This window comes from Nelumbo nucifera, chromosome 3, assembly GCF_055504915.1.
Source record: "Nelumbo nucifera cultivar China Antique chromosome 3, China Antique-T2T, whole genome shotgun sequence".
In the NCBI taxonomy this organism is placed as follows: Eukaryota; Viridiplantae; Streptophyta; class Magnoliopsida; order Proteales; family Nelumbonaceae; genus Nelumbo; species Nelumbo nucifera.
The window spans coordinates 471,460-491,861 of NC_142651.1; the positions used below are offsets into that span (position 1 = coordinate 471,460).

The window sequence follows — 20,402 nt, forward strand, 5'->3', positions numbered from 1 at the left end:
ATAGAAAATGCCTAAAAGATTTGCACAAGAATCACAACATATATGAATGCACATTCCAAGGTGAGCCTTTTTACAATGGAGAATGAACAAGAGGTAAAACTGAAAAAATAAAGAAAAATACAGATGACAATGAGAGATCAAGAACCAAGGTTGCTAAACAATTTTTCTTTTTTCTTTTTCCTCCAGTGGTGAAAAAAAAAATCACTATGTAATTATAGTGTTGAACTATAATTTATACAAAAATGCATGTGATAATATAATTATAATGAAAAGAAAAGGTAGGGAAAGGCGGGGAACCTTATACAAGGTTTGTAAAGGTTTCCCTACTTTTTTCTTCAAACCAAACACAGCCTAAATGTAAGATCTAATGAGAGAATAGGATTTAGTACCTTAAGGTTGTGTTTGGTTGCAGTGCAAATTCATTTGCATTAGTACAAATGTAAAAAATGCACATTCTTGTTTAATTTTGTTTTGGATTTTACTTTATTCTACTTCATGTCTTAATTTACTTCATTTGTACTGCAATCAAACAAAATAACCTAAAATTTGAAACAAAAATGAGTCAGAATTTACACTCAAATCATTTGCACTGCCATGGTTTTGCATTAGGGCAAATTTATTAACATTGCAACCAAACACAACCTAAAGATTCAATGAAAGAGAACCGAACTAGGTAAAAAGTAGTAGTTCAAATTACATTTTGTGCCTCTACAATTAGAAAGGGACCAAATTCAAGGATAGGGGTATTTTAGTTAAGAAAAGTTACACATTCTACTTCATACTTTAGTATAGATATAGATTTAAGGGGAGCTATCATAACTACAAATGAGGCTAAACAGTATAGTGTTCTTTAGTAAATTTTGTCCCGGCAATGGCATTTATAGCTACTTTAAATGTTGCCCTAACAATAAGCATTGAGAACCTGGATCAGAATCAATTTCCATTGTTCCCATTTTCAGCTAGCAATGGAACTTGAATCCTCGAAATTTTTAAATTAAAAATGTTTCGAATATATTTGAGTTTCTAATCAGGGTTGGGGTGAGGCGGAGAATTCACTCTTCATCACTGTCCCTGTCCCGTCCCCATTAATGCAATCTCCATCCCCGACCCAATGGGATCAGAAAGTTGAATATCCAGCAGGGACACATGGAAAATTTCCATCCCTAAGGCTGTGTTTGGAAACGATGCAAATATGTAGAGTGTAAAACGGTTCATATAAATTGTAAAGTTGGGTTAGTTTTGCATTAACAAATTTACCTTCTTACCAAATAGACTTTTAGCTGTAATGGATGAAAACACAAATTCCAATAAAAGCATATGCTTTTTTTTATCAAAAGACCATTTAAATGCAAATTTCCTTCTTTTTTATTGATATAATTTTACATCTTATTATCAATGTAAATATGCATTAATCTGTTATTTATCAATGCAAAAATGTAATATTACCAAATAGAAGCAAAAATGAACATGCAAATTTAACCTGAACCGGGATTTACACTCCATTTGCATCTTTTAGAAACGCAGCCTAAATTTGACTCAACGGAAAAAAAAAAAAGATTCATGCCATTCCATTATTTCATTATTTCCCTCTACCTCTTCCGAAGCCCTACCAAATTCGGGTGGAGAATGATTGCCTATCTCTTATCAATATCCTGTTGGTAGAATCTCCAATTTCCTTTTGTGCATTGCCAGTACTGTTGCTGATTGCAGGAGTTTCACTCCTTTCTTCTCTTGTGCAGCTATTCACACACTTGCAGAAAGCAAACGAGCTCAAACCAGATTGCGAAGTTGTTACGCTCAAAGCATATGTACCTGATCATTAAATGCTTTGACCTTTTCAAAATAAATTTCCCTCAAAATCTTGTCTAGGATTCCGGTCATATAATTTTAGTTTTAATTAAATATGAAAAAGTCTTTTCATAAAAACAATATTGAGATTTTGTCATGAAATTCAGGTTAAAACAATCACCCATCAAATCAGATTATTAGGGTCCTATTGGGATTATATATTTTAAGGTCTCATCAGGTTGAACGTCATTTTGGGTTGGATATAGGATTGAGGTACTTTATTTCAAACACGGGTAGTCTAGGTGTTTTCAAAAGGGAAAAATTCTTATTAGTACCTTGTACTTTGGTCTAATGTCATTTTGGTCCCTGAATTTTAAAATGCAACAATTCATTATCCAAACTTTCAAAGCATGTCAATCCAGTTCCTACCATTAATCAGCTGTTAAAATGCCCTTTGAGTGTCATCTAATTTTCATTATCAACTATCTAAACATTGATAAAAAGAAATTAAGTCCTAAACCCTTGCCTCTTTTATTCAAAAAAAGTTGGGGTCCAGAATGACCACTGAGACGCAACTTCAACTTTCTTGAATAGAAGAAAGAATTTGGGGTTATTAACTTTTTGTCAAAATTTGGATGGTTAATAAGAAAATTAGATGACACTTGAAGGGCATTTGTGTCTTTTTCAAATGTTACTTAATGGCTGGTTAATGGTAAGTACTGAATTAATACATTTTGAAAGTTTGAGTACTAAATTGTTGCATTTTAAAGTTCAAGGACCAAAGTGACACTAGGCTCAAAGTACAGAGTACTAATGGGGAATTTTCCCTTTTCAAAATGACATAGGTTGAGCTCATTATCCAAATTAGGATCTTCTGCCAATAACACACAAACTGTTTGCACTATTTTTTTCCTATTTCCGAGTCTAGCACAAACCCAACTTGTTACTTCAATATTTTATCAGTCAAGAATAAAAAAAAAAAGTTTCTTTGCTTTATTTTTCTCTGAAACTATTTCATCTTTGACGAGAAAAAAAGGTTCACCTTTGATAGAGTCCACCTAAACAAAAATGAGGATCAATAAAAAGGCTATCATTTGATCTCAAGAAAGCCATTTCAAAATAGTGGGGTAGTTGGGTAGAAGTTGAATACAGAGGACCTGATGGTCACAAGTTTTAATAAGTTTTATCCACAACTATTTTCTTCCCTACGGATGCTAAATTGCTGAAACATTAGAGTGAAGCAGAATCATCTCCATATCCCCATGTGTAAACCAAAACTTCCACAATAGTAACATGCATTGTCTAGTGACTGGTCTACATGTAGTTCCAAGAAAAAATGTCTCTTCTACATGTTTGAGATGAGGTGTGCAGGAGGGCATAGATGATGTTAGGAATGTATCGCAAACATTTTTCTATTGGGAGGAGATCACGGTGTCTTGTAAAAGCAGCTCCATTACCATTAGATTAAAAACATGAAAAACCAACAATATTTGTGATCTAATGTTAAATGAGAAAGCGAAAGAAAAGAAGAGCATCAATAAGCCAGTTCCTTACAATAGAACTATCAATCTGCAAATGTCCAACCTACAAAAGGATCTAATTCACTCAGAAAGTGCATTGGCTAAGATGAAAAAAGAAGCCTCAACCTTCAAAGAATTAGTAACCGCCTTTAAGGTCATTGACAACATCATAGGGAATAGGAGTAACAGTTTCTAGAGTGGCACCCTCCACCATAAAACCGGGCTTTGGGCCTTCAGGTTGCCTCTTGGTACTGATTTTCTCCCCACGAGCCTTCGCCTCTGCCTTCAACTCATCATTGCGGATCCTTCTTAGTTCGAACTCTTCCCTGCACCTTGATGGCTGCACATGCTCCACTCTCACATGGATCCTCTTCCTAATAATCCTGTTTCCAACCTAGATGACACCACCCCATAACACTGTCAATTGGAAAAAAATATAAAGAGACACCATTTCGTTTTGTTTTTTTAACAGACTGATAAAAGAAAGAGCAAAAACACTAGGAACTGTTGCAAATTAATGAGAACCATGAATAAAATTTTTAACTAATAAAACTCAAATATAAGCTTTTCACCAGAATCACCTCATATCATTGACTTAACAAGGAACCAAAATTAAACCCAAAAACCACAATCCTCCTTCACCTGGCCCTGGTCCACATGATGAATTAAAGATCTAAGCATAGCAGACTATGTCACATAACCAAGTTCTGCTACTCTGGTTTAACCTAATTTTATAAAACTAAGAACCTGCAAATAAATATAACAAGCCAAGACAACTCTAAAGGAAATTGATTGGTCAAATTGCTTTACAATTTTAATAGAAAACATGGCGCTCAATAGAGTGCAATGGTGAGGCAAGAATCGTGTAGGTAACCCAAAATAGTTGGGATTGAAGCTTTGTCGAGTTTAGTATTAAGTTTTAATTACGAGGCACCTACTAATTACAAGAAAACTGGAAAACTAAGGTAGAAAGGTCAAGATTGTATAGAATTATGCTGCATTTGGCATTTCTTATTTTAAGGACTTGTCTCCTGCTTTGCAGTTAAATACCCCTGTGACCAATGGGTTTTTAACTGCAAAAAGGAGACAAGTCCTTAAAAATGCCAAATGCAGCATCCAGCAACAATATTACCCAACTACATGTTTTTTTTCGGATCTTAAGTTCTTAACTCAATTAAGCCCTGTCCCAACTATAAGGGATCACCATTTTTTTTTTTTTTTTGGGAGGGGGGGGGTAAAGAACAGGAATACTGTTCTGATTCAGCATTAACATAATTAAATTATGGGCATTTTCTTTGAGGCAGGCAGTAAACTTGCGTCCCATTCATTCGAGATTTCGTAATACACATCTAATTTTAGAGTTTTTTTAACAGCTAGTTTGAAACATTTGTGTTGAGTGATGAAAGGACGGATGAAAGATATCAAAACAACATACACAATGTAACTGCATTCAGTAGTAATTTCGAACAGCAATATGCATCTGTGTGACTTCTCGATAACCAGATTGGATTAAAAGAAAACCAAAGAGGAACAATGTCTTTCACGTCAAACCCAGACAACAAAACCAGTGTTCAGGTCAAACAACAACTAGAGAGAGAGAGAGAGAGAGGGGTATAATAGGGTAAATGCCTGTTTATTGACTTCGACGCCGATGGCGCGCTTGGTAACGTTCCAGACCCTACCAGTGCGGCCGTGATAGAACTTGTGAGGCATGCCCTTGTGAACTGCGCCGTTAACCTTGATACCGACGTAGTCCCCGATCCTGTAGGTCCGGAGGTATGTTGACAGAGGGATGTAACCCTTCTTCCTGAAAGGCCGCGAAAACAGATCCCTCGTTCTCGACCGGAGTCCGTGTCCCGCTGGCATCTTTTCCTTCTTCGATCAAATTCCTTTCCCAGAAAATGGATCCCGACTCACAGTCTCCGAGAGCTAAAATTCTAATTTTTATTTATAGCTCAACCAAAAATGCATGAAACCCTAATGAACTGCGGGTTGGCCCTTTCTTACCCAAACTGCATTTGATCTTGGCCCAAACCCACCTCTTTGTTAATTTGTTTGCCTAATGTCTACGACCCCAAGAGGCCCAGAGGCGATAAAACTATGACCCCGAATATGATAGCAGAGTGGATGCTTTCAAGTTTCAAGTTTCAAACTCGAACCCATGTTCTCACGCTTACCCTATATATAATAAACACACCAATAACGACCCCATTATATAATTTTAAGTTTGAAGGCAAAAAATTTTTAATACAATACCATAAGTGTAGTACTCTTAAAGCACCATAATTGTTCTACTTTAATTGGTTAATCTTGATCTCAAGAAATAAAAACATTTTTGTAAAGCAAAGAGAAAGAGAAAAAAATTGAGGCAACTTAAGCCCAACGTAATGTAACTCAATGACAATGTCATTGGGTTAGGGTTAGGGTTAGGGCTTAGGGGTTCTACAGCTCCGGCAGCTTGGGTTACGAGACCAACACGGGTTTGGGTGGATTATCAAAGTTGTACAACCAACTAATTCATATGATGCTATAACGAATCATGGCTTATTGGTTCAGTATATTGCTTTCTGTGCAGTATGTGACTCGTTACTCTCGCAAATCCTTACGGGTTCTTGGAAGTGTTGGAGAGCCCATCAATCCAAGTGCATGGAGGTTTCAAGTTTTCTCTGCTCTGTATGGTCTAAAGTCTTTTATTTTGGAAGGATCTTAAAAAATTCATTTTTTAGGTGGTTTTTCAATGTTGTTGGAGATTCAAGATGCCCAATATCAGACACCTGGTGGCAAACTGAGACTGGTGGCTTCATGGTAATTTTGTATCTGCTTCATTTCTTTGGTTTTGCTGATGCCCTATGGTAAACATCCCTAATCATAAATATGGTTTACAATAGCATAACCACAATTTGATATAGTACTGTTATTTCATATTCTAAAGAAGAAAAATAAAACACAATATAATTTTTGTTAATATTTTACCATAGTCTAATTTGGTGTTGCTTAATATATTGCAGATTGCTCCCTTACCAGGGGCCTGGCCACAGAAGCCTGGTTCAGCCACTTTCCCTTTCTTTGGTATCCAGGTTCGTGCATGTAAAACTGATACACCTGCACTTTTTTTTTTCCTTTCTTTTGTGAGTGTACACTTGTACAGCTTTCATTTTTCATCTCAATTGTTACGGTTTGGGTGAACATATAGCCAGTCATAGTTGACGAGAAGGGAACTGAGATTGAAGGCGAGTGCAGTGGTTATCTATGCGTGAAGAGCTCATGGCCTGGGGCATTTCGTACCCTTTATGGTGATCATGAAAGATATGAAACTACATACTTTAAGCCATTTCCAGGCTATTATTTCAGTGGTGATGGCTGTAGCAGGTAATATTATTGCTGGAATTTCAGTTTTCATCAGTCAACCTGTGATGCAGGTTGTTAGTGTTTTCATGGTAACAGGATGTTTAAGATTTCTTGGTTACAGAAAGGATTCAGTATATTATGTTAAATAGTCAGGGCAGAATTTTTAGTGCATGCAATTCATCAAAAAAAATTTTAGTGCACACATTTAAGTCTACATGTGTAGAACAGTTGTGGTTTAAGTGGGAAACTAAAAATTGGTGCTGGGGAAATTAATGGTTTGTGTAAATATGGAAAATGTCTAGGAATGCAAATTTGTCAAAATAACTGAGTTGAATTCAAGAAAGAAAGACACTATTGTTTGAGGTTCTAGGCTAGAGTCTAACTAGCATTGGAGCTCCCAAATGCATTAAGGCCACTCCTTTTTCTAACTGTTCTGCCACAGATCTGTGAGTTACTTGTCTGTATCTTGAGCTCCCAAATGCATTAAGGCTGCATTCTCATACTGCATCCTTTAAAAGCTAAATGGCCATTTTCATGTACGGATGTGTTTTTACTGTATCTATTTTTTATGATTTAGGGACAAGGATGGATACCATTGGCTTACTGGAAGAGTTGATGATGTTATCAATGTCAGGTACCTTCTGGAATTCATTGTTTTGCATAGCTTGTCATTTTTAAATGAGCATATACAGGGAATGCATACATGGAGCATGAGTAAACACAAAATTACAATTCTATGACCAAGGTGTGGCTTAAATGTATAATGCGCTATGTGGGTTTTTCTTTAATTTCTGTTAATGTATGCAGTGGACACCGTATTGGCACTGCAGAAGTGGAATCTGCTTTAGTTTCGCACCCTCAATGTGCTGAAGCTGCTGTGGTTGGTGTTGAGCATGAGGTACCCCATCTTGTATACCTAAAAAGTCACAGAATACCTGTAGTAGATACTTCCATTGAGGAATGTCTCCAAACCTATATTGTAATCACATGTTATGCTCTGCTTGCTCCTAGGTCAAAGGACAGGGGATTTATGCATTTGTTACACTAGTTGAGGGTGTTCCTTACAGTGAAGAACTCCGGAAAAGCCTTATATTAACTGTAAGAAATCAGGTAAGGATCTATTTCAGTGATTTTCTTAACATGAATTCTGAATTTCTGAAATAAATATGCATTAAAGATCTTTGACCTTTTTTTTGCATTAGTATTAGAAGACATTACAAGTATGGAAGATGTTCCCAATGCATGGTAGGACGTGAGTATGAGGCGCCCTATGTGAGGAGCAAATCTGGTCTCGTTTATGGGCTGGGCTGGGCTGGGCTGGGCTTTGTTTCTACATTAATAGAATATGCTCAGACCCGAGCCCGATCGTCGGGCCTAGGTCTTGGGCCTGAGTCCAACCTTCATATAAAGCCCAAGCCCAACTAGAAATTAGAAAAAAAATATTTTTTTTTTTACTTTTTAACTCAATTAAAAACTATTTTATTTATATTAAAAGACCTCAAAACCTAAAAAAGAATGAATGATCTCATTATTACTTGAAAAAATATAATAAAAATAAAGAAAAAATATATTATATATGCTCTTTTATTATATAAAATATATTTTTATTATATAATGCATTGTTAAGTAGGGCTCGAGCTTGGGTCGGGCTTTTCTGAGAAAGCCAAAGCTCGGCCTAAAAAAGGTCAGGCCCGATATTTTAGGCTCGAGCTCAAGCCTGTAAGCCTGAAATCCTATCTAAACCTGACTTAGATCAGGCCCGGTCGAGCCGGCCCATCGGGCTACCCAATCCATGAACAAGTCTATTCATGACCAAAACCACTTTGAGAAGTTCTCAATGTGCGCCTGCAAGTGCTTTGAGATTGTTATGAAGTGCAAATCCCAATACCTATCAGATGAGAGATCTTGTCTCAGTCATGATGGTCTTCTTAAATTCTGTCAACTTAAAAAGTAATTAGTCGTGGCGTGTGTGATGCATGGGTTTTATTAAAAAATGGAAGGAGCTCTACAACATTTACAATTATATGGTGTTGATCATCTAAGTCCAATTCAAGCATTATTTTTTTGGGTTATGTCTAGTTTAGTCGATCATATTTCAAATTACATTTTAGTGAGAGTGGATAATTCCTTATGCTCTAGATAAATTTGTATCATTTTTTGTATATTAACACTATTTTTTACTCATTTTTAAATTTCATTGGTCTATAATTACTTTTGTATTGTTTTTAGGTAAAATTATGAAAAAAAACCTCCTCTTATAACAATTCTATAAACTATTATTGTGTTTTAATATAAAAGTCTTAAAGCTGATCGACCACTTGAGTTATTTTGTTCAATTTTAAAATTAGGAAAATTCAAAAAAAAAACTATAAAAAACTTTCTAAAACAACCATAAATAAAGAAAGTGCCAAATTGACACATTTCCTTTTAATACATAGATATAGATAAGAGGTTGCTCCTCACTAATTCAAATTGGAGAGCATACGTGTAAAATGTTCCATATTGCATACCAAAGAATACAAATAATGTACCATCAACAATAGAGATCTTCCAAACTCACCTCCCTACCTCTCTCTCTCTCTCTCTCGGCTTGGTGATTGAAGGCCTATTCATTTGTACTAAAATCTAAAATCTAAATGCCAGTGAAATTGTACTAGTTACTTTTAGAGGTGTATTGAAGTTGGTGAACTTTCCTTGGCTCTGAAGCTTAAATGCAAAGAATGTTATTTTGAAATTTGAATGCTAAGTTCTAAAAAATTGCAAGAAGGCTTGTTTGGCTTTTAACAAACTAACTACCAATTAATCAAATAATAATAATAATAATAATTAATTAATATTATTAAAATAGTAATTCATGATTAATTAATAATTAACAATAATTATTTTTAATTAATAAATTAACTAATAAAAAATAATTATTTATTTAATAGTTAATTAATTAAATGATGTATTAATAAATAATAAAATAATACATAGATAATTAATAAAATAATATTAATTTTAAATAATACCTCATTATTATTTTTATTAATTATTGTTAATTAAATAATAATTTATGGTCTTAATGTAAAAGTAGAAGGAACTAATGGGGGTATCTTTTGGAAAACAAAATATGTAAATAAATAATACATATATAATTAATAAAATAATAATAATTTGTAAGCATTACTTCATTAATGATATATAATTAAAAAATTAGTATTAAATATTTAAATAATACTTTTTTAAAATGATTTCATTATCAATATTTTATTTTTATTATTATTATTATTATTATTATTATTATTATTATTGTTGTTGTTGTTGTTGTTGTTGTATTGGGTCATCATGCCATCATGGCATACATAAAAGGAGTAATCTTTTGGGGGTATTTTTTGGAAAACAAAACTGAGCTTTATTGCTATTGTACATAGGGCTGAAGATAAAAATGAGAACCAAACGTTGTTAATGCCTCTTAAAGTTATTAAGAGATAAGAGGGATTAAAAGTAAATTAACAAGCCCTAACTCTTTAAAAAATAAGGCACCATTTGGTTTATGGGAATAGGGGTCTAGAATCGAATAGGAAAGGGTCGTTCCAATTCTAACTATTTGGTTGGGTAGAATTGGAATCCCATTCAATGGCATTCCCCCATTTGAGGGAATGGCCATTCCCTCCCCCTCCCTTGGGAATGAAATCACATTCTACTTTATTCCAATTTCCATTTAAATTCTTGTATAAATCAAACAAACTATGAGAATAGGCATTTCAATTCCACTTTTGAAGGATTTTGATTCTAATTCTGATTGCAAACCAAACAACCCTAAACTATTTAGGGTCCATTTGGCTTGCAATTGAAATCAAAATGGTCTATTCCCATAGTCTATTTGGTTTAGGCAAGAATTAGAATCAAAATTGAAATAAGTAGGAATGGGATTTCATTCCCAAGAGAGGGGGAGGGAATGGCCATTTCCTCAAATGATGTCATTCCAGAAAGAATGGGAATGAGATTCCAATTCCACCCAACTAAATAGTTGGAATTAGAATGTGGTCATTCCAATTCCGATTCCAGACCCATATTCCTGAAAATCAAATGGGCCCTTAGAAAATATGGGGTTAAATATCTTTATGAAAAGTTGCTAGCCCAGTACCATGAGATGTATTCAAGGTTCAAAGTATTGATACACCCTGATACGACGGAGGGGTGTATCAACCTTTTTAGAGGGTTTGGTTTGAGGCATGCCTAACCCTTGAAATGGGGTTTGAACCCAAAAGACTTGTATTTTACGTATTAACAAGCCACTGATACGATATGTGTTCGATGTTGAAACATTGAATCTTGGATGTATTCAATTGACAATGGGTGGTTTAGTTTTAGGCCAAATTATTGATTCCTATACCTGACAAATTTGTCATTATTTGTAATAGTGACAGGTGAGGAAATCTAACACAATACAAAGATATATATATTAGTAAAAGTGTACGTGCATTGAATGTGGCAGTATCAAATGATGATGATGATGATAATAGTTAGTAATCAAATGACCTTACCGGTTGAACCATTAACCTATTTAACCAGGAAAATAGGCTCTGATTAAGACATTAATTCATTTTTTTCTTTGTATTTTAGCCATTTCTATTTTTACTAACAATAATTCTTATTTTTCAAATATATTTTTGTTTAATATGAAGAATATATAATATTAATGCATGTTCAATTTTTTCTATAAAATTTATAAAAAATCTATATTTTTATTTTTTATTATTTAATTTATGAGATAATAAAAATTACTTATTTACCAAGAGGAAACGCAAATTCAATATATTGTTTGAATATTGCTTTTTAATATTATGGTAAGATTAATTATTTATATATATATCATTTATATAATATATATGTTATTTATTTATTTATAAATGTGTTATTTATATTGCATTTTTGTAAACTTCGCATATGATGAAAATAGTTGAAAAAAATACTTATATTTTTTATTTTTCTTTATTTCAACTATTATATTTTCTTTTCCTTTTAATAATTTATTATTTTTTAAATTAAATCAGATTGTATCAGATTCAAATATCCAACATTTTGATCGGATTCTGATTTAAATCAATACTTATGAGATTCGATCAGATCTTCGAATCGAAACGAATTCCAATATACCCTGATTCAAATCTGATCCAATCTGTTTGCATCCCTACCAAACCACTTGCCTATAATGACCTATCTAATTAAATCATTGAACCATTTGAAATGGTTAGTGGAGTCATGTGTTAGACATTAATGATCTTTATTTTTTATCATAATTTTTATCCCATTTCTATCATTAATGAAAATAATTCTCATTAATCACACTTTTTTATATGATGAATATATAATATTATAGAATGCACCCAAAATTATCTACAAATTTCTACATTTTCTAAAATTTTATGTATTTTATTATTTAATAATAACATCATGAGTTGATCCATTTGACATGGATAGTTGAACCACTAACCCAACACTTGGGTGGAAACATCATTTTTCTTATTTTTGCATCAATAAAAGTAATTCTTATTTTCGCATTTATTTTTGCACGTGGAAGTATCAAATGATGATGATAATTATTAGTAACCAAAGAACCTTACTAGTTGAACCATTAACCTATTTAACCAGGAAATTGGACTATGACTAAGACATTAATTCATTTTTTTTCTTTGTATTTTAGCCATTTCTATCTTTACTAACAATAATTCTCACTTTTTCAAACATATTTTTGTTTAATATGAAGAATATATAATATGAATGTATGTTCAAAATTTCTTATGAAATTTATAAAAAAATTCTATATTTTTTTTATTATTTAATTTATGAGATAATAAAAATTAGTTATTTACCAAGAGGAAATGCAATTCTAATATATTGTTTGAACATTGGTTTTTAATATTGTGGTCAAATCAATTATTTATATATGTAGTGTATATATATTATTTATATATAATATATATGTTATTTATTATTTATTAATAAATAAGTTATTTATATTGCATTTTTGTCAACTTTTTATATGATGGAAATAGTTGAGAAAATACTTATATTTTTTGTTTTTTATTTTAACTATTATATTTTTCTTTTTCTTTTAATAATTAATTACTTTTTTTTTAAAATTAAATCGAATCATATCAGGTTCGGATATTCAACATTTTGATCGGATTCAGATTCGAATCAATATTTATGAAATCTGGTTAAATCTTTGAATCATATCAGATTTGAATATACCATAATTCAAATATGATCTGATATGTTTGCATCCCTACCAAACCACTTGCCTATGATGACCTAGCTAATTAAATTATTGAACCATTTGACATGGTTAATTGGGTCATTTATTAGACATTAATTCTCTTTATTTTTTATCCTAATTTTTATCCCATTTCTATCATTAATGAAAATAATTCTCATTAATCACACTTTTTTATATGATGTATAATGTACCCACAATTATCGACAGATTTCTACATTTTGTAGAATTTTATGTATTTTATTATTTAATAATAACATCCATTTGACATGGATAGTTTAACCATTAACCCACTACTTGGATGGAAAAATCATTTTTCCTTTTTTGATTGATTTTAAATCATGTATTCCATTTTCATCATCGATGAAAGTAATTCTTATTTTTACATTTATTTTTGTATAATATGGTGAATATATAACAATAGAATGTATGTATGTATGTATGTATGTATGTATGTATGTATGTATTTAATATTTGTTACTTAGTTATGACATCATAGATTGATCCATTTGACCCAGAATGTTAGATCATTGACCTACCTACCATCTAGACATGGATATGGTTTCATTTTCAAATTGGTTTTAATTTTTGCATTTCATTTATATCATTGATAAAATAATTATTATTTATCATACTTATTTTTGTTTATATTATTAGTATATAATATTATAGATGTGCCCAAAACTGTTTCATATTTTTTGTACTATTATATTTAAAAAAAATATTTTTAATTATACATCATGTGTTAACCTATTTGACCTAAAAGGTTGAACCACTAACCCACCCTTAGATAGGAAGATGGTTTAATTTCCGATTGGTTTTAAGTTGTATATTTGATGTCCATCATTAATAAAATTATGTATATTTTATCATAGTTATTTTTTAATATGACAAATATATAATAATAGAAACATGTCCATTTTTTTCAAAACTTTTTTCTATATTTTTTGTATTTTTATATTTCTAAATTTGTATTATTTATTTATGACATAGTGGAATTTTCCATTTGACTCAAATGGTTGAAATACTTACCCACGACATAAATGAAAAATATGATTCCATTTCTAGGTTTATTTTAAAAATATAAAATTTCATTCTATTAATAATTATTGTGTATGGATTTATTAGTGGAATTTAATGATGATAAGCAAAAGTGTTTTTTATATTTCTAAATTTATATTATTTATTTATGACATCATGAAATTATCCATTTGACCCAAATGGTTGAACTACTTATCCACCACTTAGATGAAAAATATGATTTTATTTCTATGTATTTTAAAAATATAAAATGTTATTCTATTAATAATTATTGTGTATGGATTTATTAGTGGGATTTAATGATGATAAATAAAAGTATAAATGTTGGGTTAAATGAGAGAGAATGTGATTTATTTAATGACTTAAATGTGAGACTTAATGAGATGTATTTTTTTATACCTAAGAGAGGTAATTGAATATACTTAATGAGATTCTTTTAATTACATTTTCTACCTTTCAATGGAGACGGACTAAATTCAAGAGGGGGGTAGTAAAGAAAAATTCTAGAAGCCAATACCTCCTCATTCACACTTTTATAATTAGTGTGTATATATATATATATATAATAAGTAGGAGTTTTTCAAAATAAAATAAATAAATAAAAAATTATAAGGTGGAATAGACCATTTTCACTTATTTTTATTATCATGCATGCATGCATGCTTTCATCATCATGATAGAATATAATTTGTATGCATACGCAGACTATTCATCATATTAAAATTAATTTCAATATTTACTCAAGCTGAGTATAAAATTGTTATTTGGTCATTCATTTCGAAGTTTCAACGAATTCCTTGAAGTAAAAGCATGTAAAAACTAAAAATAAAAGGAAAACCAAATAAGGCTGTATTTAGTTTGAAAGAAAATATAAAAAAAGAAAAGGAAAAAGTAGGAAAACCTATACAACTAAACACAGCCTAAAGGAGAGATGAATAATTAATATATAACGTGTCTAGTAAGAATAGAGCAGCATTTGGAAACTAAATTATACATGGGCTACCTAATTAATGGGCGCCCATTGTGATTATGTATAATTAAATTTTCAAAACTGAAAACTATTCACTTAATTGGAGTATGAAGTGTGAACGTTGAAATAGCTTGAACTACTACTATATGTATATATATTGCCCAAAAATACAGTTTCTGGCGTATGCTTGATACATTGTTTTTAGAATTATATTACAAATAAATACATTGAACCTTCTTCTTCTAGGGGGAGAAAGACAACTGTACAGCATTTATTTGTAAATTACTAAATGCAGGTCTTTTTCTTATATAGATGGGTGATTAGTGAACAGGGAAAGATAACCAACTTGACCTATCTATTCTTTCCCTTTCCCAATTAATCTTATATATATAATAGACTATAGAGCATAAACATATATATAATTATCTATACTTAATTAAATTTTCGAATCACTAATCAATTGGATTAATTTATTATTTGTAATTCGTAAGATGGCTTGCTTTTATCCATTATCCTTAAACAACTTGTGATATATATATTATATGCTGTCATGCTTCTAGCTAGAGTTGTGTAAATGATATAATATCATCTTTCCTAAGAGTGGACGTATAATTATTATATGCTTTAAAACATAGCAAGAATAATCGTTGAGACAACTTGCTTTTAAAAGAATATATTAGAAGATTGTTCAATTATCTATTCTTAGTCAACTAATTAGGAGTCTATCAACCACATTACTTTGATGGGGCATGAATTGTTTTTCTTATTGTCAGTTTAAAAAATAAATCAAAACCATCAAAATTAACCTGATCAAGCTATGTCAAATACAGCAAGATTAATGAATCCGATTTCAAAACAAAAGATTTTCTAACCCTCTAATAATTAAAACTACGGCTCTTGGCTTTGCATCAAACTCAAGAGGAGAGGGAAATTCACATCTGCCCCCACAACGGCCACCTACAGCTGTATTAAAAAGAGCCTTTCATCCTGCAAACTCAGAAAACACTAATTAATGATTAGATATAACTGAGAGACCTATTCAACAAATTTCTTACTATAATTAATTAACTACACCCTACCTACATCACAATATTCACGAATTTTCAAACACCACCACGAAGTACACAAGACCAAAATAGATGCAGACTCGGCCAACCCTCACAAAAACTAGAACGAGAATGCTCTTATGAAAATATTGAATCTTTCTTAATATTACGTACTCTCCATAAAAATAAAAAGCAATTGAACTGCCATACCTTTTCTATACACCACCCAACAATTTAGAATATCAATTGCTTCTCCTAAATCTAAACTTAGATTAGGATAGTCCAATCCAAAGCCCAAAAGGTGGGTCCCCTGTGAATTGGCTACGAAATTTCTCAATGCCACTAAAATAGCGTAGGCTGTGTTGTGTAGCGTTAGAATTTAGAAAGCACCTTACACCTAATTCTGCCATATGGAAGGGGATTTTGTGGCCGATACCGTCTCGAGTTGCTAGGGGCCTGGGTTGGGGTTGTAGGTCGAGATAGTGCGTGCAGTCTTAGTAATGTTGGGTGATAGTGAAGATGATAGTCCTGTATAGGGGTGACCATGGCCAGGCCCGGGCCGGGCTTTGCATTTACGATAAGGTCTATAGTTTAGGCCCAGGTCCAACCCAGCCCGAGGTTTTGGGCCTGAAATATAAGCCCTATCCCAGGTCTATACGGGCCTGAGCCGGCTCGGGCCTGATTCTGAGCCAATGTCATTTCAAAGTATTAATACGATATGTATTTTGGCCGTATCGTATCTGTACTCAGAAGCGACCGAAACATCTTTTCTTTTAGTTTTTTTTTTCAAATTTTGGTTTTTTTGGGAAGTTTAAAACGTGTCTTTTATTATTAAAAAAATTTGGGGTCCAAAACACCTGGAAACAAGCATTTTGGACCGAATCTTTTTCAAAAGATACAATACAGTACTCCCAATACGGGGCATATCGTATCGATACTTTGAACCATGCTGATATATAAAACATTACATATCTATATATTAAATGACATAACATTATGCATATAAACTTATTTTATACATTATATAATATAAAATATACATGTCATGTTATAATATTTATATATAAAATATGTAATATAATGTAAAATAACATGTATACATATGTATACATTATGGGCCGGGCTGAAATGATCACCCTTAGTCATGTCCTAGGGTTGTACTTCTTTCTTTCTCCCTTTTATAGGGAGGATCTTGAGGCTATTAAGAGAATGATCCATAAATGAGACATTTCCTATTAGGAAAGAGAATCTTTGTTTTTATATTGATGACTACGAGACCACTATTGGTGTTTTGCCATGTGTCCAGCGAGATCCTCTAGAATAAAGTTTCCTTTTTTTCTAGGGATTCTTACATGGCACATGTTGGCTACATTTCCTTAAGGGTTCTCTTGTGGCCACGTGTTAGAGAGGGATCTCGGTCTAATTAACATGTTTGGGTTTGTTACAGACACGTGGTGCCATCTTTCGTCTATCGCTGCTCTGTATTGTCATTCATTGCTCATCGCAAGTCCCAGAAGGTGTTTTATGCTCATCACATGCCTTAGGAGATTTCATGTGTTCATCGCAAGCGCATGAGCTTTCTACTATTTTGGTGGAGTATTTCTATGCCACTATAGGGGTGTCCTGGCCTAGATTTCTCCACATGGTTTTCCTTTGATGTCCTCATCGTATTCACGGTGATGATGAACCACATGTACTTACAGGTGGTAGTTGCACCATCTCAACTCGTGTTTATCCTTTTCGGGGTCGACCCCAATAGGCAGTTGTGACAGACTGATGACATGTTCTTCTACTAACTTGTTCATGACCATAATTACGTCGCTCTTGTTGTAGTGGACGCTGGTGGGGGTGGCGGTAATGAAGTACCATTTTGTCGACCCTGGTTGCCACCACAATAATATGGTCCCTGGTTGAGTCCCCTCGCGTTGCGAGGCTTGTGGTTGACAATGTATACTTCTAGCATGGTATATGTTAGCCCTGGTGTAGCAGACTACGCTTCAAAAGCAGTGATAATTCGCATCGTCCTCTCAACAATTTTCCAAAGTTAGCTAAAAGTCTTAACATTGACATTTTCAATGTCAATCTTGTAGGCTGGATGCATCTCCTGTATACACTGTTCTATGAAGCTTTTCTCTGTCGCATGCTCTTCGAAGATTGAATGGGTCAGTTTTTGGAAGCACATGACATAGGTTAGGAGGTCTTCTCCAGCATGTTGTTCTGTATTTTGAAGATCAACCATTGTTAGCCTTCACTCGAGGGTGAACCATTTGGACAGGAATATTTTAGTGAGTTCTCCCCTAAGATTCCAAGCTTCTGGCCATTAGGTTGATGAACCAGGAGTAAGCTGGGCTGGTGAATGAATTTGAGAATTCCTGGACTTTAGATCTCCATCCAAGACAAACGCACCCAAAGTGTCTTCAAACTTGTTGACATGTTCCTGTGGACTTCCCTTTTGACTATCATACAGGGGCCACTATTACGCTTGTGTATAGCTGACGAGGTAGACTTTGTATAGGATGCTGTTAGAGTAGGGTTTTTGAAGTGTGAGCATGGATTGGGCCTTTTTCTAGCTTTCCTCTATGAGGCCTTGCATGTATTCCCTAATCTCCATCCGACTGCTTGGCGCTTCAGCTATTGTGTTGCTTTACTCCCCCGAATGAGTTTGTTATGTAGCTAGGGATGCAAACGAATCAAATCGGATTCGAATCAAGGTATATTTGAACATGATCCGACACTGTTCATGTCGAATCCTATCCGATCGGATATGATAGGACTCAATTTGAATTCGAATCCTATCGGTAAGTTGGATCTTCGGATCTGATCCGATCTGACTTGTTTTCTTTAAAAATTAATAAACTATTAAAAGAAAAATAAAATATACTAATTTAAATAAAGTAAAAACAAAAAATACAAGTATTTTTTTTAATTATTTCCATCACATATACATGTTTTTTTATAAAAATAAATAATGTAACAAATTTATAAAAATATAATATAAAAAATATATTTATAAATAAATAAATAACATATATATGTATTATATATATTTCTATTTATAAATATACAATATATATTGGATCGGATCTTCTCAGATCGAATAGGGGGTGATCTGATTTATGATCGGATCCTATTATCTAATCCGAACAGGGGGTGATCCGAATTCGACCAAATAGGATAGGATCTCGGATTGGATCGTATTGGATGATGATATGATCAATTTTACCTTGAGGATCGAAGCTCCTGGGTGGTTAGGGGGTGCTAGTATAGAAGGACTAGAGGGAGTAAATGGTATGAATGACAATGGGGTAGGTTTGAGGCAGGGGTCATATTCCCTGTCCCCAACCCCGATTCTGAAATTAACCCCCATCCCTGTCCCCGATCCCTGTCAGGATAAAATTTGTCCTCCATCCCTATCCCCGATGGGGATGGGTTCCCCGTGGGGACCCAAATCCCCAAAATTTTTTAGATAACAGTATTTTAAAAAAATAAATTTATTTAAAATAAATAAAAATTTAAATTATAAATAATGTTTAAATATGTTTTGATATATATATGTATATATCAAATTGAGGTCAGGGCGGGGCAGGGACCTTAATCCCCATCCTCGACCTCGACCCCGATCGAGGATTCCTATTAAACCTTGTCCCCGTCCCCGCCCCACCAAAACAATCCCCATCCCCGGCCCCATTGGGTCGGGCAAGTCAAGTCCTTGTTGGGGATGGGGAAAATTGCCATCCCTAATAAATGGGGAGTGCTCGGGTGAGGCGGTCCTTTGTAGGAGTAATTGTAGAGTGCTCCTCATCTTGGCCTGCATTTGTTCTAGCCAGTTGAAGCAGGCCTCAAAGCCATAAACCTCGTGAGATAGGATTATGATGTCAATTTGATCATTGGCTTCCTGAGGAATATGGTCTTGAAGTTCTGCATGGATGTTCTTAGGGTTGTCATGTTGCTCTTTAGGGATGGGTGAGAAATTAATTCTACGAGTGGCCATCTTTCGTAATCAAGAGAGCAACTAGAGATTCTAATGTAAGTATGGTGGTGAGGCAGTACATGGTGGTCTTTTTGAAAGACAAAGATGGAGTGAGGTTGTAGGTTGAGATAGTGGGTATGTTCTTAGTTATTTGGGAGCCTTAGGAATGTCGGGTGACATTGAGGATGATAGTTATGTCCCAGGGTTGTACTTCTTTCTCCCTTTTATAAGGAGGATCCCGAGGCTATTAAGAGAAGGATCTATAAAGGAGCCCTTTCTTACCAAGAAAGGGAATATTTGTCTTTACGTTGATGATCGTCGTGGGACTGCTATTGGAGTTTCGTCATGTGTCAAACGAGATCCTTTAGAATAAAGTTTCCTTTTCTTCCAAGGATTCTCACATGGCATATGCTAGCTATGTCTCCTTAGGAGTTCTCCTGCGGCCACGTGTCAGAGA

General features: G+C 33.3%; 2 protein-coding genes across 2 annotated transcripts; one reads left to right on the forward strand and one right to left on the reverse strand.

Moving 5' to 3' along the window:
* Positions 1 to 3,222: 3,222 nt before the first annotated feature.
* Positions 3,223 to 5,175, reverse strand: LOC104592675 (Translation protein SH3-like family protein). Its single transcript, XM_010252114.3, has 2 exons — positions 4,938 to 5,175; positions 3,223 to 3,702 (listed from the first exon to the last, which is right to left on the reverse strand). Exons 1-2 carry the CDS (start codon positions 5,172 to 5,174, stop codon positions 3,445 to 3,447), a joined length of 495 nt encoding a protein of 164 aa, XP_010250416.1. The 5' UTR covers position 5,175; the 3' UTR covers positions 3,223 to 3,444.
* Positions 5,176 to 5,822: 647 nt separating this feature from the next.
* Positions 5,823 to 7,835, forward strand: LOC104592676 (acetyl-coenzyme A synthetase, chloroplastic/glyoxysomal-like). Its single transcript, XM_010252116.3, has 7 exons — positions 5,823 to 5,960; positions 6,035 to 6,113; positions 6,317 to 6,385; positions 6,502 to 6,677; positions 7,234 to 7,290; positions 7,464 to 7,554; positions 7,668 to 7,835. The coding sequence occupies exons 1-7, from the start codon at positions 5,848 to 5,850 to the stop codon at positions 7,818 to 7,820; spliced, it is 738 nt and encodes a 245-aa protein (XP_010250418.1). The 5' UTR covers positions 5,823 to 5,847; the 3' UTR covers positions 7,821 to 7,835.
* The last annotated feature ends 12,567 nt before the right edge of the window (positions 7,836 to 20,402 follow it).